Source organism: Corylus avellana, chromosome 6, assembly GCF_965113065.1.
Source record: "Corylus avellana chromosome 6, dhCorAvel1.hap1.2, whole genome shotgun sequence".
Lineage (NCBI taxonomy): Eukaryota > Viridiplantae > Streptophyta > Magnoliopsida > Fagales > Betulaceae > Corylus > Corylus avellana.
Genome location: NC_142495.1, coordinates 2,415,279 through 2,440,266, shown reverse-complemented (window position 1 = coordinate 2,440,266; position 24,988 = coordinate 2,415,279). Strand labels below are relative to the sequence as shown.

General features: G+C 35.5%; 3 protein-coding genes across 5 annotated transcripts; 1 reads left to right on the top strand and 2 right to left on the bottom strand.

Annotated features, from left to right (window-relative positions):
• Positions 1–7,456: 7,456 nt before the first annotated feature.
• LOC132187092 (LOB domain-containing protein 37) lies at positions 7,457–8,780 on the bottom strand. Its single transcript, XM_059601265.2, has 2 exons — positions 8,364–8,780; positions 7,457–8,241 (listed from the first exon to the last, which is right to left on the bottom strand). Exons 1-2 carry the CDS (start codon positions 8,545–8,547, stop codon positions 7,754–7,756), a joined length of 672 nt encoding a protein of 223 aa, XP_059457248.1. The 5' UTR covers positions 8,548–8,780; the 3' UTR covers positions 7,457–7,753.
• A 5,649-nt stretch (positions 8,781–14,429) lies between these two features.
• LOC132186254 (Acetamidase/Formamidase family protein) lies at positions 14,430–20,301 on the top strand. 2 transcript variants are annotated; one of them, XM_059600132.2, is made up of 7 exons: positions 14,430–14,849; positions 16,970–17,207; positions 17,307–17,497; positions 17,610–17,845; positions 19,113–19,356; positions 19,504–19,611; positions 19,789–20,301. In XM_059600132.2, exons 1-7 carry the CDS (start codon positions 14,631–14,633, stop codon positions 19,909–19,911), a joined length of 1,359 nt encoding a protein of 452 aa, XP_059456115.1. In that variant the 5' UTR covers positions 14,430–14,630; the 3' UTR covers positions 19,912–20,301. The 2 variants fall into 2 exon arrangements, with proteins under 2 accessions (XP_059456115.1, XP_059456116.1); XM_059600133.2 differs by lacking the exon at positions 14,430–14,849 and adding an exon at positions 16,408–16,783.
• Positions 20,302–20,401: 100 nt separating this feature from the next.
• Positions 20,402–24,738, bottom strand: LOC132186255 (uncharacterized). 2 transcript variants are annotated; one of them, XM_059600134.2, is made up of 7 exons: positions 24,357–24,738; positions 24,111–24,275; positions 22,942–23,040; positions 22,267–22,343; positions 21,989–22,097; positions 21,509–21,837; positions 20,402–20,716 (listed from the first exon to the last, which is right to left on the bottom strand). In XM_059600134.2, the coding sequence occupies exons 1-7, from the start codon at positions 24,424–24,426 to the stop codon at positions 20,624–20,626; spliced, it is 942 nt and encodes a 313-aa protein (XP_059456117.2). In that variant the 5' UTR covers positions 24,427–24,738; the 3' UTR covers positions 20,402–20,623. The 2 variants fall into 2 exon arrangements, with proteins under 2 accessions (XP_059456117.2, XP_059456118.2); XM_059600135.2 differs by having other exon boundaries at positions 24,135–24,275.
• Positions 24,739–24,988: the final 250 nt, after the last annotated feature.

The following is a 24,988-nucleotide window of genomic DNA, read 5'->3' as shown; positions in this document are numbered from 1 at the left end:
ATTGTTATATATCACATTTTAATATCTCATAAATATTTTACTATAATGATGTTAGAGGGTGTTCTAATCTTTAAATTAACCTGTATTCAAAGTAATATATATAATGGCTTCTAAATTTTTGATGTAGATTGGAATTCAATGCTTATCTTATATTATCTTATCTTTTAGTTTTTTATTAGGTTATTTTGTTAGTCGTTTATTCTATCTTATCTTTCAGTCTTTATTTGAATTAGGTTTTTTTGTTAGTCTTTTATTTGGTTTAGTTGTCTTTCGTAGACTTCTAAATTAACTTTATTTCATTGTTATTTTAGGGCTAGAAGTCTTGGACTATAAATATTTTCTTATAGCCTTTAACAATTCAGTTTATGATTATTATTTGTTTTGTTTATCAATAAAGAATATTCAGAGTTGAATTTTTTCATTATTTTCCTTAAAGCATAGATAATCTCTATTGTTTTAGAAGATTTCTTTGATTCTTGTGATAGTCTCACAATCTTAGAAATATTTACCTCTTCAACTTGCTGTTTTCTTGTTCACCGCAATCCTACGCTGCATTAATTTTGCTAACATAGCATAGTATTCGTGTTATATAGCATTAGTCAGTTGTAATGCTAAGAGGAATTTAGTAGGAAATAGAAATAAGAATTAGTCATATTATATATAATTAAAGCAATGCTAAGTAGATAGAAATTTGTTACAAATTATATTATAGAAAAAATTCAATATATATATATGTGTAGTAATTAGAAAGGGGTCCAAAATTCAATTATGAGTTTCTCATGAATGTTGCTAATAGCACCAAAAAGTAAAATGCACAAAGTCCGAAGTGCAATTATCCAGAAAAGGAAGCGAGAGTTATAAGGGCATCGCCATCGTGACATAATAATAGACAAAATAGTGGACAAACAAAATGTAGCTATCTCATACATCATACATCATACATTGAAATGTCCGCACTAGTTGCAGTCTAAGATCATTCTGATGTTTCACAAAATAGTTAAAATGGATAAAATATTAGTTGGCGTTGATACAACATCAACAACGTTTTTTTTAATTTTATTTTTTACAATCAATTGCAATGAAAAAAATAGTCGGCCTAAGGTTTTTTTCCTAAAGAGAAAACCTAGGTAGAAAAAATTGTGGGGGAGGAGGGAGCAATTTGCCAATTTCCCCTCCCCTCTACTTCCCTCTTCTTTCCTCCCCCTTCCCTTTTTTATTTATTTTGTTTTTTGTTTTTTTTTGTTTTTTGTTTTTTGTTTTTTTTGTTTTTTTTTTTACCAGTTCAGTTACTCCAGTTATCCTTTTGCTTATGTTCCGCTGCGTCCATCTGCCTTCCACCGTGCTGCGCCGCTCTTTGTCTGTTCGGAATCGGTTCAGCTTTAGATCTAGTTTTTCAAATTTAGATCTAATCTCTTCAACTGGTTTCGCTAAGCCATGTGCTGACTCACCGTGCTTTTTGGCTCTTCATCTGCCCATCAACACAAAACAACTACATCTCATCATCACGCGCGCCAATGCGCTTTGTTACCCTCACCCTGATTGTTGTAGCTGTTTTGCTGGCTTTTTATTATGTTTTTGTTTTTGTTTTTTGGATAATTGTTTAACTTCTCCTTATATCTACTTTCATTAGCGATATTTGAGGTAAATGTTTTTTATCTTGGCCTTTGGGTCAAGGATGATTAGTTTCGGTGTGGAAGTTTTACTCCCATGGCTGAGAAAATAAAAGTTTGGAATATGGGCTATCTTTTTTTTTTTTGAAGTGGGTTATAGGTTACCTATGTATTATCTTGAGTCTGCCTAGAGCATATATGCTTTATAACTGAAGTTTGGACATGGGTTAGCGAATGTTAAAGTCATAGATATGACTTAATTGTAAAATTTTTATGTTTATGACGTTGTAACCTCATAGCTTTAACTATGATTTATTTTTTAGATCTTAATCTTGTTTAACCTCTGCCGTAAAGTTTCTAACTTTATTTATTGTACTTAAAGCATATGCTGACTATGTAAAATGTGTAAGTGGTCTTTAGCCTCTCAATTTCAGCTAGCTCAAGAGGTGAGGCTTTTCCTCACTCTTATAAACCATCAGCTCCTTTCACAACCGATGTGGGATAACCCCAATAATTTTTTCCTCACACATCGGGCCTTGAGTCGAAACAGCGACAACTCATTTCTCCCGTAGACTATTGAGTCGAGACTTGTTCGTTGTACCTGAGCTCTGATGCCAATGTTGGGTGGTCTCAAGTCTCTCTCAACCCCAAAAGTTAACTTAAGGTATGAGACTTTTCCTCACACTTGCAAACTGACCACCAGCCATTTTCACAACTGACGTGAGATAACCCCAACAAAATAATGGTATTAATTAAGTGCTAAAAATACATTTGGTGAAAAAAGATTGCTATTTATTCTATCACACTATATCCTCTTTTTCTTTAATATTTTTTCTCTCTTCTTTCTATCTTCCCTCTTCTCTCTCCTTTTTCAAGTAGGGAAGACAATAAATATTTAACTTCTTGAAATTTGTATTAAGAAAAGAAAAATAGAGAAAAATGGCAGTTGATTAGATGTTTTACGTCTTATTATAATCAATGTTGGGGAGTATTGTAGATACTTGGCAGGAAAAGATGCATTGGTGATCTCTCCTGTACGTTGTCGACTCGAAAAGAAGAAATAGTAGATGCATCCAAAAGGAGTCGTGTTTCATTTTGCTTTGCTAAACAACAAAAATATATAATAATGGACATGATATATCAACGTCTGCGTTTCAGAAGCATCAAAAGATTATATATATATGCAATTTTGGTGCTGGAGAGTGGTGCCAAACTAGTAAAATTCCAATTAATCTGGTAATTATCTACAATAGGACAATTTCAATGGAGGGGGTTTCATCTATATATATATGCATATATATAGGTAGATCTTTGAACAAGTTGAAGGGGTAGGGTCTGAAATGTTGGAGTAGCTGTTGGAGCAAATGGGTCTTGTCCATGCTTTGATCACTTTATTGCTGTGTAAAATAAGCTGCATGCAACAACACCCTATTGCGCCAGATTGGAATCGCCAAAACTGTGTATAAAAGTTGTACTTCTTGTGTGTGTGTGTGGTTGTAATTATGTTTCTTCTATATATATATGCTCAAATTAACGTTAACATATCCCGTCCACATAAATCTACAACGAGTCTTTGATACAATATTCAAAAACAAGGGGTTCGATATTGTATAAGTGATTCAAAGAAAAAAAAAAAAAGAAGAGTCAGTCATATATCTGTAATTATTGATAAATGCAGAAAATACATTCAAGACTCGATATATGTACCCATACCGATTGAAGGGTCACAGTTTCTGGGCCCACAGTATGCCATTTGCCATAACAACTCGTTAGAGCATTCCCACTGAGAGTCAAATTTGCATCCAAAATGGCTTTTCAAAATACACTTTATCTAATTTAGCTAATGAGTTTTTAAAGGCCTCATACATCTGATGAGCTATATTTTTATCTATATCATTTAAATATTATTAAAAGTGAGAAAAATTTTGAAAAAAAAAAAAAAAAAAAAACATGTGAGGAAAAATATGAAAAGTTTTGGGAAAAAGAGAACATGCGTGAGAAAAAATAGGTAAAGATTTTGGAAAAAGAGAAAACAGGTGAGAGAAACAATAAAAAATAAAATGACTCCCTTGAAAGCTACATTTAGATTTTTTTTTTTTTTTTCTTTTAACTCTTTCAATCAAATATCTATTTTACTTTTTTTTTTTTTTTTTTTTGGCCAATCCAATGTAAAGGTTTTTTAAACATTTTAAAAGTAATTTTAAATAAAAGTAACATTTGGCTCTAAACCTAGTCTCATATAGTAAATAACTAGCATACGACTTAACATCAATAATGTCTTTATAAACTATGTGCTCTATATGAGCTACTAATTTTTTATTTTATTTTATTTTTCAATATAGGAGTACCAAATGGTGTTATTAGGTTACAATTTGTAACGACTCAAGAAAAACGATAGCCACATCTGGGTTATCATTCCAAAAGAAATCACTTATAAACTACTCCGGTCTCCCTCAATCTATATGAAATACTCATTCTTCTCAATGCGAAACCAAAGTATTTTATAGCGTTGCTCAATCTAATAATTGGAAAGATATATAGAAGTTGATGAGTGGAGAGCGATTAGAGCATTGTGTGTGATTGTGAATCAAAAGAGTGACTCTAGAATCTGTCGAGGGGGTGGATGTCTGTTCTCGAAACATGACATGAGTCTGACCCTCCAATGAAGGTTGTAGTTTTAGATACCCATTGGAGACCAGCAAAAGTAAAGTATGTATAAACAAATAGGTTTCTGTTCACCCAAGACTACCCAGCACTCCGAATCTCATCAAAAGCCAACATGGATAGCGAATTATTGATAGCTACGTCATCCCCATTTGCTTTCAGGTAGACCCCAATCTCCCAACTTGCTTCCCAATTTGCATTGACAACTTATTCATTAAACATTTATGTATCATCCCCACTTTTCCCTGTCAACATTTTATTGAAAATATTGTTTTTCAAGTCTTGGCAGATCATTTTTGAGGTAAAAAATTAATTTTAGAGAGTATCTAATAAAAAAACATTTAATTTAGAAGAATTTTTTAAATTTTGGAACCGCTTATGAGTGGTTCCGCCCTGCCTATGTCGACAAACACCCCACAAGCCTACAAGCGTGTCTCCCATGGAACCGTCTGGTTGCCTAGTAAAATTTTATCTTAATCTTGCACTACTCAAGAAAAAACGAAAGAAATTGAATCGTTTCTTTTCCCTTTGTCTTTCCGAACCATAAGGGGACGTCATGTAAATGTAAAAATAGTATTTTTGTACTTTTTAGTGAAAAAGGTTAAACCGTAAAGGTAATAATGGTAGCTGTTAGAATATAAATTAAAATTTTAAGATAAATGATTTAACGGGAAGACTTCAAATTATTTTACATTATTTACAAATAAGATGAGGGCGTTACTGAAAAGGATAGAATAAAAAACTCTGCTTTTGGTATTGCTCTTAATTAATTAATTATTTTTCATTATTATAATGTCGATAGTTGTGAGACTACAAAGAGTTTGGACCCACATTCTAAGCTGTGTATTGTGTAATCAAATATCTTTCATAATTAAATGGGGTTGATCTGCACCAAGAAGCTTGGAATTTGTCGTGATTGCCTAAATTCAATGGAAGTGAGCGGTGGTGAAATCCGCGTCACGCCTTCTCGTTTTCTAGTTTACAATGATTTTGCTGGCCACCCAATACACATTCCTCTCCTCTCCACGTCTTTTTCTTCCCTATTTTTTATTATTATTTTATTTTCCTTCTTAAACGCTTATTCTTTAAAAACTATTTATGCCTTGTGGGTTTTATTTTTCTCAATTTTGCCTCTCTCAAGCCGACCCTAAAAATTCTGGATCGGCTCCTGCTATTATTTGATATCATGTTAAATAGATTTTTATTAAGAGTAAAATTAATTATTATTTTTTTTTAAAAAAAAAAGTATTCATGATTAATTTATTTTCAGGCCAAGTGGGGGGAGCTGGGAGCAGGCAAGTTGAAAGATGAAAAGGGGAAGGTTCCGTGGGGCCCTTGGCAAATGCGGCGAGACGCAGCATTGCAAAAAAGCCAATTCTCACGCACGCACTATTCTCTACTGCTTTTATTTCTTCTTTTCTTTTCTTTTTAGCTTTAGGTTGTAAATACAACCTAAGTTGGAAGGGGTTCCAAAAATAATAATTGAAAAATATAGTGGGGGTGAGTCGTGAAGATGATGTGATGACGTGTACTCCACCCACCCGTTCCCAAGATGGGAGGGGAGGATGCGCTCAGCCAAGTGGGGAGGAATAGAGGATTAAAGAGTAAAAAGGGCACAAGCCAAAATCGACGCTGACGAGGGCCGTACTATTGGCTTCCCACTGGCTCCGAAAGGGACGCGGAAACCGCTACTTTGTAGGCCCTACTCTACCCCACAACCCCAACCCCGCTTTGTCGATACCTTCTCTATCTCTCTACGCCTCTTTCCCTCCTCCAAAAGCTGCATCTCTCTCGCTCTCAATGGGATAAACTTAACACACACCTTTAAATTCGTGGGTCCCGTTAGTATATTGGGTTTATGTAACACTTAATCAATGAGTTTTGATCTCACTTTATTATATTACTTATCTCCAAATTTATTGTCTATATACATAAGGGCTTTGCTAATCCTAATCCCTTTGTTTGTTAAATGTTTTTTTTTTTTTTTTTTAAAGGTTGTAATCGATCTGAGTCAAGCATTGAATTGAATGTTTAAGTTTAATTTGTTTAATTTATTTCAAATACGAGCCAAGTTCAACCTTAATATACGAAGTTAGACAATTTATTCAAGCTCAGTTTATTTATTTTTTGAATGAGTTCGGATCTTGTTCACGAGTTATTCAATTACCTTATTTATTTCATATTTCATATATAAAGTAAATGTTGTGATTTTTATTTTTATATGAATTCATACTAATTATTAATTATTTAATTATGGTTACGATTTATTATTTGAGAAATTAACTAAAATTTTAAATATGAAGTTTATATGTTTATCTTTATAGATGAATGTACATTACAATAATTCAAGTTATATTTATTATACTACAAATAAAATTTATTTTTATAGTTTTAAATACTTAACAATTAAAAATAAAAGTTATACTAATACAGTGTAGCTAAGCTGATACTCAGGTGTAGATATTTTCTTGTAATGTTGAAGAATGTGAGAGGACGCGCCATTTTAGGTACGTGGCGAACACGCTGTAATCACAAAGGGAAGGATTGTTCGAGGTCCATTTTGAACGGAGTAGGATTTGGTACTCAGTGGGACATGAATGGTGATGTAGAGGATAAATGCCAAATTACAATGCTTGAAGTTTATTTAATACGCAGTCATCACTCATGAGCCAATTGAATGGAATCATTGGAAGCATAGCTTATTCGCCACGTAATTTTGGGGATGAGATATACATCACTACCCCAGAGCAGGTCAAAGATAACCCACAGGGCCACAGCCCGCCCCTTCAACCACATGGAGACCATTGCCTCAAAGATTTGAAAATCTCTTTTATACTCTTTATATATGAACCATCACGTGCGACGGAATTTTTCAAGTAACGTGATTTGATTTCGGATTTCTCATCCTAAATCCCAATCAAATTACTTTTTTCTTTTGCATATCCATATATCTTATAACTTCTAACCATCCAAACCATTACAGGAAGACATCTGATTCGCCAATTTCCTGCAAATAAAATTTAATCTTGTGGATAAGCATTGACATGATTCTTTTTCCTGCAAATAAATCCCTTCTCTTTAGCCTTGCTCTCTATCCGACTGACCCACTTCAAATTATTCTCAAAATTAATAATCATTCCTCAAAATGCAGCGTATATGTTGGTAAATTGGAATTATGGAAAAAAAAAAGAAAAGAGAATGATTATTCATGTGTGAAAGCCATAACTAAATACAAAAACGATACAACGCTACCGACAGACTCATTTTCCTCCCTCTCTCTCTAAAGCACACGAAAGAGAGAAATCCTGTGCCGGTAATTTAACAAAATCTCGCCGGAATGCAATTCCGGGAAACTCCCTCTCAAGTCCCAAATAAAGAAACAAAAATTTGAGAAAAACTAAATTATAGAAATATTACAGCGTACTCGCACGTGTGAACCTAAGATTCACCCAAAAAAACGTAACGCAGAGGAAGCAATTTCAAAAGAACAAGCTGAGAAGCTTTGGATCTCCTCCCCTTCCATGCTGATCCGCCAAACCGCTTTCGAAGCACGTGGTCGTCACCGACTCCTCCGAATTCATGGACGGAGTACCCGGCCGCCGGATCTCGGGCTTGTAGGCCGATGCCTTGGCCAGAAAACTCGGGGTCAGGCGGAGATCGAGACCTGCCGGCTCGTCGGAGGATCGCTTGCGTTTCGGGGAGACCTTGGGCCGGGACTTGGGACTGGGAGAGCCGAGGCTCCACATGTCGGTACAGGTGACTTCGTCGGCCTCGGACGCCTCGTCGGACGCCGGAGTTCGATCGGTGCCAAGAAGCTCCGGCATCGGGCGCAACGTGCCTCCGCGTAGGACGGTCTCAACCGCCGCCTGGCACACGTGCCAGTTTCCGGTCCACAAAAGTCCAACGGCGCCGTTCACCGGGTTGACGGTCCGTCCACATGCTTCAAACAACAACGACTGAAACAAAGCTAATACACACCAACAAAAAAAAAAAAAAAAAAGAAAAGGAAAAATCAGAACCAAGACTAATTGGTATGATAAAGTAGAGTACAAACGAATACACGGCTAGTAATAAGAAAATGATAAATACCAGGTCTCTGGGACTCGGGGACGTTGGAGATGAAGGACATAAGGCCGGCGCGGCCGAAGAACTTGGCGACGAATACGGTGGCGTGACCTTGGGCTTCAGGGGTCTCGATCCACTGCAAGCAAGGGCGTAGAATACACGACTCGCTGCACCCCTTTCGGAGAACTCTGCACCCATTGCAACTCATTTCCTTACTATTAACTCAACCTGTGTTTTGCTGTCGCACTCTCAAATGAACAGCTAATGCCCCCCAGATTATGAGAATGTAATAGTTTCTTTGAGCGCAAGAAACAGAGCTTTTTGAATGAATCATGGAAGGGGAGAGTCGAGAGAGAAGGAAGTTAGGCGCAGGCAGGAGAAGGGAAGGGGGTATATATAAACTGAAGGGTTCAGACTCGAGAGGAGAGAGAGAGAGAGAGAGATAGGAAGGAAATGGGGATTTAACTATGGTTGGGTTAGTTTGGTAGTGGGTTTGGAGGTGTGTGATTCGCGGGGGCACACTGTTTTGTTGGGTCGTGTGTGAGATTCCAAGGAGCTGGGCGCGAGCGGCTCCGTGTCTCCGCGGATGGATGTTCCTCCACCGTTGGATGCTTTTTTTTTTTTTCCCTTTTTTTTTGGATTGGGATAATTGACGGGCTTGCTTTCTCTTTCATAATTTTCCACGCCTTTTTGGGTTTAATTTCATTTTGGTACTCGAGTTTTATAAGTTTTCTTTTCTATATAATTACCCAGATTTTTCAAAGTGGCATTTTTTCTACCTGATATTGACCGAATGATTTTTTAAGAAAACTTTGGTTTGTGATTCAATAATAAAATATAATAAAAAAATCCTACTTTTTACAATCATTTTACGCCATTGGCATACCTTAAACTTTTTTTTTAAGGTTAAAATTGTAGCATTATTCTTAAAATAAAATTATCGACAAAACATATCGCGCGTCAGCATGAAACAAAAAAGCAAAGAAAATAACTGGCTGCAATCATGCTTGCACCTCCCACCTCTTTTAACAGGGATTGAGATCCCCTCCAATCACTTAAAATTGAATAATCTCATGTTATAAAATTGTGACATTTCATTTTAAATTTAATGGTTTATAAAATTTTAGTTGCTTTTATATAACTGGAACATTAAATTTTTATTTTATCAAGGTTTAAATAATTTTATAGATTATTAAATTTAAAATGCAATGTGACAATTTTGTAACATGAGATTTTTCAATTTTGAGTAATTGTTGGGATCTAGTCCTTCCAACAGATAGACCCCCTCAACCCACCGTGCAACCCCCAACGCCGTGAGCCCCAGCAAGTACAATTGTTTCACCATGGTTCAACTATAAGAGCCACAAAAATCTTGAATATCCAAATACACAAATGGTTGGTGTTAAAACTTAAAAGTACAATGACTAAGTGTCCAAGAGATAGTTCAATCGGCTGAGACCACACATAATGAAGTGGAGGTCACTAGTTCGACTCTCTCTCCCTCCTCTTGTGCGGACATGTTAAAAAAAAAAGTACAATGACTAAGTGATTAAATTTATTTATTTTTATTAGCTTAAGCTTTTGAGATAACTGGTAATTTAACAGTTAGGTTTGTACACATAGATGATGACATAGCTGCGCACATGTTATCTATGGAGGAAATTAATGAAAGCATCCAGCATGCTTACTGGTCCCAAATCTTTGAGATGACTATGCCCAAATTTTCTTCCTGGCCACTTGAGCACAAGTGACTGAAATAAATGTCTCAGAACACTTTTTGGTTTTTAGCCTTCTATCTCGTGGTTGCTAGCGAGCACCGACCTTCATGCTCTGCATCCGAAAGTCACTGCTGATCAGTATCGCCAGATCAACGCTCCTCTTCCTCGCGACATTTTTCAAAGAGGAGGGGGAGGACGACGATGATCTATTTTGTTTTTTTGTCTCTTCTTCTTTCTTGCTGATGTGGAGCTGACATAGGTTTGGTGTGAAAAAAATCCTTTGCAGGGATTTGACGTGTCTAGTTCACTGTCATGGCAACTATGACGTGGTTCGTTTTTCAGGATAAAATAATAATAATTGCAAAACATAGGTATCAAAATTCCGCCTTTCAAAACTTGGGATGGATTTATTTTTTTATTTTTTTCATATTCAAAAGATACCAAATTCCAGGAGTCCGAAAATATGTGGAATTACCAAAATGGGTTTTTAATTTTATTTTTATTGTATATTATTGGGTTTGGAACATGTTATGATGCCAGATATTCGCTTTAGTGTTGTGGGGGTTATGATATTATAATGGTAGTGGGAGAAAAGATATGATTGTTTATGAGACTAATGATTGAGGATTTTGTTCGAAATCAGGAAACACAGCCATAGTTAACGGTGCAGATTAATAATAGATTATCGTTAACAATTGTATAATGCGGCTCTTTACAGGGGATAATACGCTGCTCAAACTTAGATAGACACTTGGAAAATGGAAACAACCATTTTAATATAATTTTAGTACTAATTGATTTATTTTTTACACTTTTGACGTGGAGTTATTCTTAATTACTGGCTACCAAATCGCATAATATATTAATAATTGATGTTTGGAATTTCCTGTCCAGCACGCATGTAAGTGATCGATGGTCATGTCTTGTTTTTTGATTTCTAGGAAAATAATAAGTTAACTAATAAATAATTTATACGCATGTATAAAATTTAGATAAGAAAACACATTATTATACATGCACCCAACCAAACATATACAGTAACAGATATGAACCCAACGGGAAGTCCAACTCAAAGCTGAGCCCAACTAACCTTACCAAGCAACAAACCCAACCAAAGTTCAACTAAAGTTTAACCCTGATCACTTGTAACCAAAAAAATAAAAATAAAAATATTTTATCCCATGAACTATCCATCTATTTGTACTTTGATCTCCAATGTTTAAAAAGTGAAACTTGACTCCTCTCAAACTTTCAAATTGTTACAATTCGACCATTCTGACTTTTTTTTTTTTTTTTTTTTTCCCTCAAAATGCCTCCATCTCAAGTTAAAAAATAATAATAATAATAAAAAATTACGGGGTGTCCGGTTTGGGGTGGCCGAAGCCACCTCTAGGCCCAACTAGGGTGGCCGGCCACCTCTTAATTAAATTTTTTTAAAAAAAAAAAAAAAAAAAAAAAATTGGGATGAAGGCATTTTGGGAAAAAAAGAAGTTAGAATGATCGAATTACAACAATTTGAAAGTTTTGGGGGGCTAAGTGTCACTTTTTAAACATTATATATCAAAGTGCTAATGGTTGAATAGTTCAGGGATAAAATATATTTCCCCCCCCCCCTCAAAAAAAAAGGCCAAAACTACATGTTTTTTATGTGGCAGTGTAAATTAGTAATTGTTGAAAAAAAAAAAAATTGCAAAAAAAAAAAAATCTCTTTTTATTTTTACTATCAGAGTAACAGGTAATAAGGTTTTCATTTTGCATATTATATAATTATACTTTGTGATATTGGGAAGATCTTTGCACTTAGCTTGATTATTCAGCCAATTTTTTTTTTTCCTTCAAAATATTCTCAATTGAAAACGTTTTATAGTAGAAAATATTTTACACCGAAAGGAATGAAAACAAAGATTCTTTAGTTTTTCCTAAATAGAATACAAAAAAATCTTAATAATTCTCAACTCGATTAAAATTATAATAAGAGGCTGAAAAGTGGGAGCAACCCACAGTAAACTTTGAACCACTCACCCCACTTGACCATATGTTAGTAACTTAAAGTGTATGGAGAAGTAGGCAGATACTTTTAATTAACAGCAAACACCATAATCTTCTTAATTAATAATGTTGACATTCAAGTGAAAAGGTAAACCCACCCACGCCCTATTTGAGGAAAAAATCATCTGATGCATAAGAATAATTTACTTAATAAATTTGTTCTAGCTACTTAATTTAGACCAACAAAAAATTTTCATTACTACCACTTGCACTGACCATTAAACTCCGACTAATTGAGATTTGTTGCAATCTATTACTTTGATTACAATGTATCTAATTATAGTTGAGAAAGTGTTTGACAGGGTCCACACTTACGCAAACATGTACTCGAACAGCTCGAGAGGTCCTCCTACAACAAATAAATGATAAATCTAAATCCCATTAAAAAAACATGTTACATATACAAGTATACAAATGTCTCAGATTGGATTTGAGATTTAGATTTTGGAGAGTGAATTCTGAGGCGCGTGAAGGTTGAACAGGAGGAATCTTGATCTGTCCTAATCAGTGCGGATGTGGCATCCTTATCCTACCCCCAAGCATGTCACCCTCCCACTTGCAGGTTTACTAATGGACCTGTAAAAAACACAGAGAGAGAGACTGAGAGAGAGAGAGAGAGAGAGATTTATGGAGTATAATAATAATAATAATAATAATAAATCTTATAGTGGGTGCAGTATTAGATGTGATATGCGTATAAAGAAGATTAGGAATTTGACTTCCTCACCCATTGGGGGTCACTCTCCGATCAAATTATGTGATCTCAAGAAACAACACGAAAAGCAAGGTGCAAAATTTATTAACGATGTGACCCATTAGAGGTTGGGGAGATATGATTTCATAAATTCCTGGGCTTCGTTTGGCAAACGCCATCATGATACTATTCCTCACTTTTTATTTTCTCAAATATTTGTATTTTTTATATTAAATTAATCACTTTTTATTATTATTTAAATAAAAAATAATTACAAAACTTTTTTTATCATTTTTTTATATCAATCAATTTTTGTTATACTTCCAAGCCACTAAACCCTAAAAGCCTTTCCCAAATGGAGCTCAAGAATCTATTATTCATATGCAATGGTTCTGTTTGTTAATAGACTAAAAATTTTTTTATATTATTCATTTTAAATTCAACTCTCAATATTCTTACTTTTTACATTATATCAAGTCATCAATCACATTTTACTATTATTCAAATAAAAAAATTACTACAAAACTTTTTTTTTTTTTCACTTTTTTTCATATCAAATATTCTTATCTCTTTCCATATTTCAATTAAATTTTGCTACAGTTTCAAGCAACTTTCTTTTTCCAAGCCATTGGCAAACAGAGCCGCTTTTTTTTTTTTTTTTTCTAAAGTGTATGATTGTAGGAAATGATCAAATGACAATCATTGAGGTAAAAAACATTGCGTTTAATGATTTTAGCCCATGAAGAGGAAATGATCAAATGACAATCATTGAGGTAAAAAACATTGCGTTTAATGATTTTAGCCCATGAGTATCTCTCTCTTCTATTTTGAAAGGCCCATAGTAAAGGTTGATTGAGAATTTTTTTATTTTTTTTTATTTTTATTTTATTTTATTTTTTATAGAGTGTTCTTTCAAATTAGGTTAGAGGAATTTTTTTTCAACTAAGTTTATAAACACGTCACTTTTTTTTTTTTTTTTTTTTTTTTTGACATGTTCACAGAAGAGAAGGGAGAAGAGAATTCAAACTAGTAACCCTCGCTTCATGAGGCATGATCCACTACCGATTGAGTTACCCCTTGGGGAACAAGTGTCACTTTTTTTAATATGTGAAATGCATATGAGTTTTTAATAAAATTTATTCTAATTTTGTCCATAATATTAAAAAAATATGTATTTTTCACATGTTAAAATGACACATGTCATATTTATAGATTTAGTTGAAAGAAATTCCTTCAACTTAGTTTAGAAAAAACTTTCTTTTATGTTACAAGTTCCTCCGACCTACTTCGGAGAAAACTCTTTTAACTTTTTTTTCACAAGTTCCATAAAGGAATTGAATCAAAAGGCTCATAAAACGGTCTACATTAATCGACTGTAGATGCAACATAAAAGGTGAACCAAAATGAAGTTGAAGAAAAAAGGTGACTTTGCATTGGATTCGCCTATCTTCGTTCTTGAATTGAAAAGTTGAATGAATAACAACTAACATGGAAACAAAACAAAAGTGTAAAGCAATTGATATTCCTAAGAGACTTTCTGGGTGGAAAAAAAAAAAAAAAAATACAAAATAAGAATGTTGGGGTGATTTTGAGAAAATAGTATTTTTATTTATTTATTTTGGCCATTTGGCAAACAGCCGAAGATGGTGCCTATCATGGCTGTCAAAACTTTCCATATCAAAATGAAAAGCCAAGTCCAAGACTGAGAATTTTGACAGACCCATATATGTCTCTGCTTCTCTCTTGCAGAATGTCTTCCTTAATAAGATTCCTAACTTTCCTTGCCTCCAACTAGACCAAGACTGTGAGACTCAGAATTTTGACGGAGCCATGGCTAAATATGGTCCGAGACTGGTTGTGCCGATAGATGTGAAGAAAAAGGTATGGGAGCAGCAACTTCCCCTCCACAACAGGTGGCACCCGGCCATACCCCCGGTTGCAGAGGTTAAAGTTGGAGAGGTTTTTAGGGTAGAGATGGTAGACTTCAGTGGAGGCCGCATAACACAGGACGACACTGCAGAGGACATCAAGCATGCCGACCCATCTATTGTGAGTTCTTTCTTTAGCTTTCTACTACAATGTTTGACAATTCTCTATTTCTTCTTTTCATCAAACTCATGCCCTTTATAACCAAAATTGTCTACCTTTATCGATCTCTGAGAAAATTCAAGAGATGATTAGGGCCATAGTAGAAGGATTATCATATACAGTTGACGATTTAGTCAATTCAAAAGTTTGAGGGGCCATTCTATAATTCTTGCCAGGGTCAGTGTAAAAAAATTAGGAGATACTTTATTTCCTCCACCGACACCAAGCCTTTATTTGCCATTTCCTAGTTTTATTCTCAGAGCATAAAACAAATTTAATAATAACAATAAAACAATAATAATAAGACACGTATGTACGAAATAAAATAAGAAAGGAGCACGAATAAATAGGAATACTTTCTGGAAATGCTTACGTTACGTAGATAATTACCTTTTTTTTTTTCTTTTACTTTTAAAAGTATATTAGTGTGTTCTAAGTAGTTTTATTTATTTTTTTTATTTTTTAAAGTCCACTTAACCCCTCAAACTACCACCTCAATAATAATCCACTCTCAAAACTATCAATTACAACAATTTACCTTCCAAATTACTAAAACAATAACAATATACCCCCAATGCTAAAAAAATGACAAAATTACTCCTATAAATTTTTTAATAAGATAAAAATACTCTTAAAATTTTGAAAAAAAAAAAAATAATAATAAATTTTAGTATTTTTGTTTTTATTTTAATAAGGATAATTTTATCATTTTGTTTAAAATGGGGTACATTGTCATTGTGTTATAGTTTAGGAAGTAAATTGTCACAATTGATAGTTTGAAAAGTAGATTATTAGTGGAGTGGTAATTTGAGGAAGTTAAGGGGACTTTACCTTTTTTTTTTTTTTAATTACTAACATAAAATTTAATTAAAATAGGCGTGTAAAGATTAGCATGGTTCTTTCTTTAATGGCCGACCCTATCCGCCTTGCCTCTTCCAAGTCCTTGCGTCCCTGGCTAGATTTCTTTAAAAATAAAATAAAAATTCATTTCCCAAGTGCTTTGTAGGTGAGTGTTTTTCGATGATTGGTTATTTAATCCTAACATTGACATGAATTCTCTAGAGTTATTTATATTAACATAAACTTTTTGGTCGCCACGATCAACATCTTTGAACTGAAAGTGAGTTTGAACCTTGAAAAAATAAAAATAAAAAGAAATAAAAACATGGGTCGCTTGGACATGATTTAAAAGTTCATATTTTTCCTGCCAAAGTACGGATTTTAATTGCAAACACCCACTAGTCATTGTTTCCCCTCAATTACCGGTTTCTTACCACTACTTCAATAGAGATTTGAGATACCCGGGGACCGTTTGGAAAAATTGTCACTCTTTTGTCGTCTACCAAATGGTTGGTCCTCAGTCTCATTCAATTTGTAAACATATAGTTTTTATTTATATGTGCTAAAGATTTTTCCCAATGAGCAATCGAAATCCCCTAGATTAATCCTTATTGTAAGTTATTGTGAGGTGTTTCTGTAAGACCGAGCTCGATTGCCCAAGTCAGGATTCCCACTTATGGGAATCTCGATCCGTAATCAGAGACGCCACCGTCTACTGGTGATGGGTCCCATGCATGCATGGAAGTCAACCTCCTCTGTGCAAATGATGCCACTCGATTAGTCTATTAAGTCCAAAACGATAATCGCATGCTCTCTGCTGTTCCACTTATTCAACCATGGCTCCTCCAACCCCAAGACTGGTGGTGCCCATAGACTTGAGAAAAAAGCCATGGGAGCAGAAACTCCCTCTTCACAACCGTTGGCACCCTCAGATACCCCCTGCTGCAGAGGTCAAGGCTGGGGAGGTCTTTAGAGTGGAGATGGCAGACTGGACTGGTGGTGTCATCAAAGATGATAATTCTTCACTGGATATAAAATTCATAGACCTCTCAACTGTAAGTATGAACTTCAACCTATTTAATGAGGGGAAACTTACTATCCCTAGACTAGAGGACTAGAGGTCATTGTTGCCATCAATCTGATAAACAAGATACTACCACTTCTTGAGAGACTAGCATATTAACCTATGAGCAAGATCATTTTGAGTTTAGGTAATGATTGTGGTCTGGAAACTGGCTCAGGTCCATTACCTCAGTGGGCCGATCAGAGTTGTCGACGAGGATGGGATACCGGCCAAGCCGGGCGATCTTCTGGCAGTTGAAATATTGAACTTGGGTCCTCTCCCTGGTGATGAATGGGGCTTTACAGCATCATTTGACAGAGAAAATGGAGGTGGTTTCCTGACTGACCATTTTCCCTGTGCAACCAAAGCTATTTGGTATTTTGAAGGAATATATGCCTACTCTCCTCACATACCAGGTAAAGTTTCTACTTTCAACCTTACTCCCCTTGAAGTATTCATAACTACGCAGAGAAAATGAATAGGATGCATTTCATACTTTGTGCTGTGCCTAGCAGGGGTACGATTTCCGGGTTTAACTCACCCGGGAGTAATTGGAACTGCCCCATCAATGGAACTGCTCAACATATGGAATGAAAGGGAAAGAGAGCTTGAAGAAAACGGGCTCCAAACTCTCAAGCTATGCGAGGTTGTGCATTCACGACCATTAGCAAACCTACCGACAACCAAAGGCTGCCTCCTTGGTAAGGTATGATACACTGAATTCTAATGAGTATCAAAGTGACAATGAAAGAACTTACAATAGTTCTAGTATCAAATGTTAGCACAAAGTAGTTATTCAATGTGTCATGGTCATGTAGATTGAAGGGGGCACCCCGGAATGGGAAAAGATAGCTATGGAAGCTGCAAGAACAATTCCAGGAAGAGAGAATGGTGGAAATTGTGACATTAAAAACCTCAGTAGAGGTTCAAAAATATACCTTCCAGTCTTTGTAGATGGAGCAAATTTCAGCACTGGTGACATGCACTTCTCTCAGGGTGATGGTGAAATTTCATTCTGCGGGGCCATAGAGATGAGTGGTTTCCTAGAACTCAAGTACATGCCTTATCTCTTAACATTTCTATTTATATCTTAGGAAAATTATTCTGAACACCTTTGATGATAATTAGAAATATAAAATAGTAGACTTCCCAACATAACATGATGAATATCAACAATTAAAATTCCAAGTCTATTTCTTTTTCTCTTTTTTTCCTTTTCAATTGGTAAGAAGTTATAATATATTCTCATGGTTACTACTATCTTAAAGCATAAAAATGGTGAAAACAGATTTGAATTAATTGAATATACATATATTAAAATTAGGAGCTTTTTAATTTTAAGGAATTCCAAATGCAGAAAAAATGAGTTACTGCCACAAAATCAAGGTGTCAAACATGCTAAAACCCCAAAAATGATTGTATTCCTACCCCAAGTTGTTACACTCAGTGAGGGAACCGATTGTGATTGTTTAAGAAACCAGAAGCACAGGGCCGGTATACCCCATTAATTAATCTCCAAAATCATTAAAGAGAGGTGACTGACAAGCTATCAGTAAGCACAAGTATGACAGTTAACTACTCTTGCTAAAGAAGCAAACCATTGGCACGACTGCAACAATGTGACCCATCGCTTAAATGAAGAGAAGAATAGCAGAAGTTACTTCTTATATATATATATATTTGGAACTCCAAATGAAGAAAAAAAAATCATGAAAACACCAGTCACAGAAATACTACGCTATTAAGAGGTCACTGCTATTCTCAAGGCAGGGTTTACTTTCTTAGACATCTTAAGAGCTAAATTATTTAAACATCCTTGTAAAAACCTAACACTTCAAATTTCACTTTGTTAAAATTATATGAGACCAACCAGCTCTCAGAGGCCAAACGGCTCTGTTTGTTAAAAATTTTGTTCTCTTTTCAAAAGAAAAATATTAACAAACAAGGCATATATAAAACGTTCCTAAAATAGACAAATACACTTCTTCAAACAAAAACAAAACAAAAATCCAAAACATATTAACAAACAGAGTCCAAATGTCAACCACAATTTTTACCTATCTCAATAACCTACAAACTAACACTGACATCAACAGCTAAGTAACAAGTCACATAAACTACTTCTTGCTAAACAATTTTGACACTGGTATTGTGTCGTCCATTATAATCCATTCTCATTATAATTAGTTCAATTATTCCTTTCATTTAAGACTCCAATTTATTGAGCAAAAGCATCAAAACAGCTATTTCTATTATTCCTTACGTTGTTCATGGCTTATTGGTTATCCAGGGTGTTATCTCTTGTTATCTTGTTATTTCAGGTGTCAACTTATAAGAGGTGGAATGAAAGAGTACCTTACACCAATGGGTCCGACTCCTCTTCATGTGAACCCGATCTTCGAGATAGGTCCCGTTGAGCCGAGGTTCTCAGAATGGTTGGTATTTGAGGGCATCAGCGTTGATGAGAGTGGGAGGCAACACTACCTTGACGCAACTGTTGCTTACAAGCGAGCAGTACTCAATGCCATTGACTACCTCTCTAAATTTGGGTACTCCAAAGAGCAGGTTCAAGATCTCTTTCCATATCATATCAACGATTCCTATAAGTCAGCACAATGTCATTCACACACAGAGATGCACCCAAATAGATATAGATGGTAAATAAGGTTTGTACTACATTACTGATGTAGCAGACATCATGGTCACTATCAGGTCTATCTTCTGCTTTCATGCTGCCCGTGCGAAGGAAGGATTTCTGGAATAGTCGATTCCCCAAATGCTTGTGCTACCCTAGCAATCCCAACAGCTATCTTTGACCAGGTAGCTATTTCCCTCTAATTTTTCAACATACATCCACCAAAGATGGGTTTTTCCATCTTTGAGGGTGTGAAAAAGTGATTTACTATGAACAAGCTTTCAGGTTAATAGGTATCAAATATTAAGCTATTGGATGGTTGTAAGATCTGCTTCTTTATAAGTGTAGTTGTCTCTCTGCAGGATATTCGTCCAAAAAGCAGTAAGGTTCCTGTCGGGCCCCGATTGGTCCGGAAACCAGACGTCCTAAAATGCACTTATGATGGAAATTTGCCAGTCACAAGGAACCCTAGCGCCTCAACATAACTCTTATCAGGGTTGCTCAATAAGCCAAGGAGATACTAGGAATGATACCTTCTACGCCAACAAGGCATTTATGCATATATCTATTGCCTACAACAAAAACAAACTTTTACCCTGATACAAATGATTAGTATCACCATTCTCCTTGAAGTATATTTCTATATTTTTCCTTGCATAACTATAAAGCATCTATGTTATTGGCACTATTTAAAGGTGTTTTACCCCTTGTAGACGTAACAATGTCCTCTACTACAAAAGAAGGCTCTGTTCAATAGACTAAAGTACTTGAAAGGTGCTTATTTTAGTTTGCCAGCGTAAAGTTTTTAATGTTTTGGCTTATTCGGTGATCAAAATGATATTTGTAAGTCTTTTTAAGACTTAGATTTTGTGATACATGCCAGCTGCCACGGTTCCAAGGCCATTAATTTTGCACATAGTTAAAATAATAATATGAGTGATGCCCAGGGGAAAAAGGCAGAGCATTTGTTAAAACTTGAAGTAATTCAATTTGAAACTAAACGATTCATTGGTACATTTGTAGCAAATTAACAAAAAATTAGCTACCAAAGTTGTATCCTCCATAACCTGTAAGACTCCAGGAAGAAGTTCAAAAAGGGTGCTATGGATCAGTTATCACACTTGTCCAGAGATATTACCTATAACTTCAATTCCAAAATTTTAACTAAATCTAGAACCCCACCATGGTGTAATGTACTCAATAATATATTGAGAGCGTCCGATGGTGTTGCAGAGATGAACATTGAATTCCAGAAGCCCAGAGCCACAGGTCCAACTCCACGCTCAGCACCTGAAGAAAGAAGTTGTAGAATTAGAAGATATTAATGAAAGAAGATACCCGATGTACTGAAGAAGAACCAAAATATGTTCTTTTCAGCACCAATTGCCAGGGCCTGCTTGGATTTTCGAAAGAATAAAAGGAGTGTTCTCTAAGTTATGGAAAATCCGATGTATGGGCTAACACCAACTGGGCAATTTCTAGTAATGAAAAGAGATACAGAAATGCCATATAGAACGATAAGATCGTAAGGAGGAATTTGAATAAGAGGTTAACAATAGCCAATGCAACAGGTTTAGTTCTGCCAGTACCAAACTACACTGTTCTACAGTATTTGCCTATCGTGAATGTATTTAGTTTTACAAATGTGAAAGAATTCTTAATCTCAAATATTGTTGTACATAGCAAAATCCCAACTTACCACCATTGCGCCAACTTAATCACTGGTGGTTTTTAAAAGATGCTGTAGTCAGGCTCCATGATATCATTGCATCATGGATTGTAGTGTGATGGCTTGTTCATTTCACCCTAGATCATCATCTAACAGACTAACACAAACACGTACACTTTTCTGTTTGTTTCTAAATTAATTAAATTGTGTGGCAGCATAGCAGTAAACACATCGAAATATAAGAACATAAGAAGGAAAAATAGTAGGGGAAAAGAATACTAAAATTGGAAAAAAGAAAACACGTATACTTAGCATTTTCAACTTTGGACAGGAAAAAATAAATCTTCCATGTGCATATAAATGAACAGAGACTGAAAATGAAAAAAAAACAAAAACAAAAAGATTAACCATACCGGCTTGCCTAATTTCATACTGATCAATTCCCTCATTTTCTCCACAGCATGGACAGAGCAAGCTCGTAGTTCAACTTCCTCCTCACTGCCAGGACATATTTCACTATTGGCTTCAATAGTGCTGGCAAGGGTTGAACTATATCTCAGGACACCGAGCTGTCGAAGCACTGCTGGAACAATATAGTCCGCCATTATAGTGATTGAACCAATGTCATTGAATTCTCCATATGATTGGCCTTTGAATGCACCCCACAAGTCTGCTATAAAGATCTGAGCTCTTTTATACAAGAATACTTGGTGGCCTTTGTAAAGTGAGTGGTCTCGAAAGCCTAGTACAGTTTAACATTAGGAATCATTATACAGCTTTACATGCAATATAGTAATATACAGCCATCTTAAATCGTTTTGTATTCAACAAACTGAGAATCTACAACAGAAAATAATCAGACACAACCAAAAGAAAGAATGAATGAATGATACCAGGAAAGTGACGGGTAACAAGAGCCACAAGCTTCACAGCCGATTTTCCACAGGACTTCACCAGGTTGGATGCTTTGCCGTCAAAGCTTCTTTCCAATTCAAATCCAACCTAAGGGGCATTAGACTTGATTATATCAAACAACTGATTTTCCTGGTAAGCTACTAGAAGTAGATCCATATGACTTGAAAAGTACTATTAGTAACAAGGGTAAGAAACATACAACACATGATGTGACAATTTAGTAATTTAAACTTCAGTAAGTGTAAAGGTAATTAACCTCATGCAGTAAACGAATGCGTTCATCCTCCAAAGGAAGTGGTCTAGGCCATCTCAACAGCTCGCGTAATTGAGGACCTGACAACATACACTGATGTCATTACATAACTATTTAACAAAATAACATTGTATCTCTGAGAGCATAAAGATTTCCACAGTGCCAAACACATACACTCCACATACAAATGCATCTTGAAAAGACAGGACGGGTTCAGCTTGCCCAGTTAGAGGCCTTACTCCCATAATTTTAATAGCATCATTCTTTTCTCAAATGGGAATAGTAGGCTACCAATGGGGGACAACTTTCCCATCAAAATTCCTCCCCGCCCCCCATTGAAGGGAAACCACTCTTGATATGAAATCCTCCTTTAATTGTAGTTATATCCAATATTCTTCAATTGAAGCTACACCAGTGTAAATGATATGAATTCTACCAGTCTAAGAATAGAAAACATTCAGCTATAAAGGTAGTTTGACCGCATAATAGGCTCCAAGGAAGTCAGAATAAGAGAACACTCATAGTGCCAACTGAGTCTTTTTCTTTTCTTTAGACTCTGATTCTGGTTCTTTTATGACAAGATACCCTCGACATGTTGCTATACATGTGACGCTGTTGTGTATGACTGTGTTGTACATCTGCATGACAAAAAGATACAAAGTTGAAGAAACATAATACCGGTGATCTTTTGCAGATGATCAGCATCAAACACAGATTTGTCATCCTGTAGAGCTGCCTTTAGCCCGGATGCCAAATTATCATAATTTAAATCCTTATCTGTTCAGAGTAAGCAATTGGGCAAATTAACAAATTAAAAAAATTAAAAATAAATAAATAAATAAATAATTTTTTAAAAAAAAATGAAGAGGAGGAAGAAGAAGAAAGATTTTAGCGTGGGAAACAACCCTTTTGCATTTACATAGCTTGAATACAGATGCATTTATGACTTCCCATATAATATTGAGTTGACTGATGCAGGTAAGGTCAAGTTCATGTGATGGAATGTTCAAGCCATATAGCAATCAACTAAAGCAAGAACAGGATTTTTTTTTTATTATTATTATTTTTTTAATGAATAGAACAGAGGAGTACCCCTTGCTGGTTGCAAATTCCTTAATTCAATATCTTGTTAATAAATTGAAAACTCAAAAAAAAAAAAAAAAAAGTCTTGTTTCCACAACAAACTGCTCTAACAAGCACATTCAATTCAATTATTGTTAGAATAATAATTAAATTCTTAATTCATCATTTCTTATCAACTTAAGCTCTTAAGGTTAGTGTCTATTTACCATGATATCATAGCAAAGATTTTGAGTTCGAACTTTATCTTTGTATTTCACTTGGCCTTACTTATTGAGCAAAGTTTAAGTCCAGAATACAAATTAAATTAAACAAATCTTATAAGCTTAAGCTTTTGGGATAACCGGATAAGTAATAATTTAACAATTATAACAGTAAAATCTTTTAGCACCAAGGAATATATCCAAGTTTTATTCTTACGCAAATTGTGCCTCAACTAATTCACACAATAGTATGAATAATCTAGCTACTTAAACTGCACGAACTAGAATCAATTACCGTAGCTTTTCTGCATATACCATTATGAAATACCAATGTCTTCTAATTTCCATATAATTACAAAGTCAACCAAACGCATCAGCCCAGCAAAATTATAGCCATGTAATAAAGCACAATTAAGCAGACATTAAAAAACTGTTCGTCACAAAATTTCTTGTCGCTCAAAAATCAGTTTCCCAAAGAACGCAACCAAACAGGGCGCAAATTCAAAGCTGTCATAAACCTACAATCACAGTGACAAATAGTATAACATAACAATAACAATTAACCCCGTGGAAGACAACAAAGCATACCAGGCCAAAAGCAGAAATTCAAAGCATCCAGAACAAACAGGTACTGAACAGTGAGCGGGCCATTGTCAAAGTAGTGAATCCCTTCGAAATCCCATTCCACTTTCGGGATAGGACCAATACTGTCCACGACTTTCTCAATCCCTGCACAAGAACAGAATCACATAAACCTCCATCCAGACGCAGCATTGCTATGTACCAAACAACCACCAGCTCAATACGAACCAGCGGAGTCGACGAGCACGTGGGAGGAGTGGCTGGCGACCCACGCCGAGCTCTCCCTGACATCGTCCATGGCGTCGCGGAGGTCCACCACCACACTGCGTAGAATCGTCGAGCGCTTGGTATGCCTTTTTTTCTAAACCCTAAAAATGTATGGTTCAGACTGCATTTATACAAGGTTGGTGTGTGGTGGAGTGGTTTTTCCTAATTCGAAGTTTCCCGCTTTTTGTTGGTGTCTTGCTGTGGTCACTTCTTCCATATTGACCGCGATGTCACTGAAAAACACCCGTGTGTGTGAAACACGTTTGGGCCACGCAATTTCCATCACGCCTAGCAGCCAGAACTGGAGGCCACCTTCCGAGTTCCGAGATCCTGGCTTTGGTTGATTTCGTGCTTCCCTCATTGGACGAGCAGTCACTATAACGCTGTTTGGGAAATTAGTTTGTCCCACGAGATTTCCATGAATGGGTGATGGGTCACGGGGTCACGGGGTCACGTAGAAATGTAGGGGCCAATGCCGAAATCTTTTACTAAAACAAGTAGTAAAAGCCAACCATTTTTGAAAGAATTTATCACCGTTTGACCAATGTGTCGGTCTAATAATGGGGTGGGCTGAATGTGGGTTTGGGCCATGG

Excerpts from the sequence above, each read along its gene's own strand:
- LOC132187092 (XM_059601265.2), bottom strand. The coding sequence starts at position 8,547 with ATGAGTTGCAATGGGTGCAGAGTTCTCCGAAAGGGGTGCAGCGAGTCG. Across the intron at positions 8,242-8,363 it reads CCCCGAGTCCCAGAGACCTG|CTTTGTTTCAGTCGTTGTTG; the intron begins GTATTTATCATT and ends GGTGTGTATTAG.
- LOC132186254 (XM_059600132.2), top strand. The coding sequence starts at position 14,631 with ATGGCTAAATATGGTCCGAGACTGGTTGTGCCGATAGATGTGAAGAAA. Across the intron at positions 17,498-17,609 it reads AAGGCTGCCTCCTTGGTAAG|ATTGAAGGGGGCACCCCGGA; the intron begins GTATGATACACT and ends ATGGTCATGTAG. Across the intron at positions 19,357-19,503 it reads TTGGGTACTCCAAAGAGCAG|GTCTATCTTCTGCTTTCATG; the intron begins GTTCAAGATCTC and ends GGTCACTATCAG.
- LOC132186255 (XM_059600134.2), bottom strand. The coding sequence starts at position 24,426 with ATGGACGATGTCAGGGAGAGCTCGGCGTGGGTCGCCAGCCACTCCTCC. Across the intron at positions 22,344-22,941 it reads TCATCTGCAAAAGATCACCG|GTCCTCAATTACGCGAGCTG; the intron begins GTATTATGTTTC and ends GTATGTTGTCAG. Across the intron at positions 20,717-21,508 it reads GTATGAAATTAGGCAAGCCG|GTGCTGAGCGTGGAGTTGGA; the intron begins GTATGGTTAATC and ends TTCTTTCTTCAG.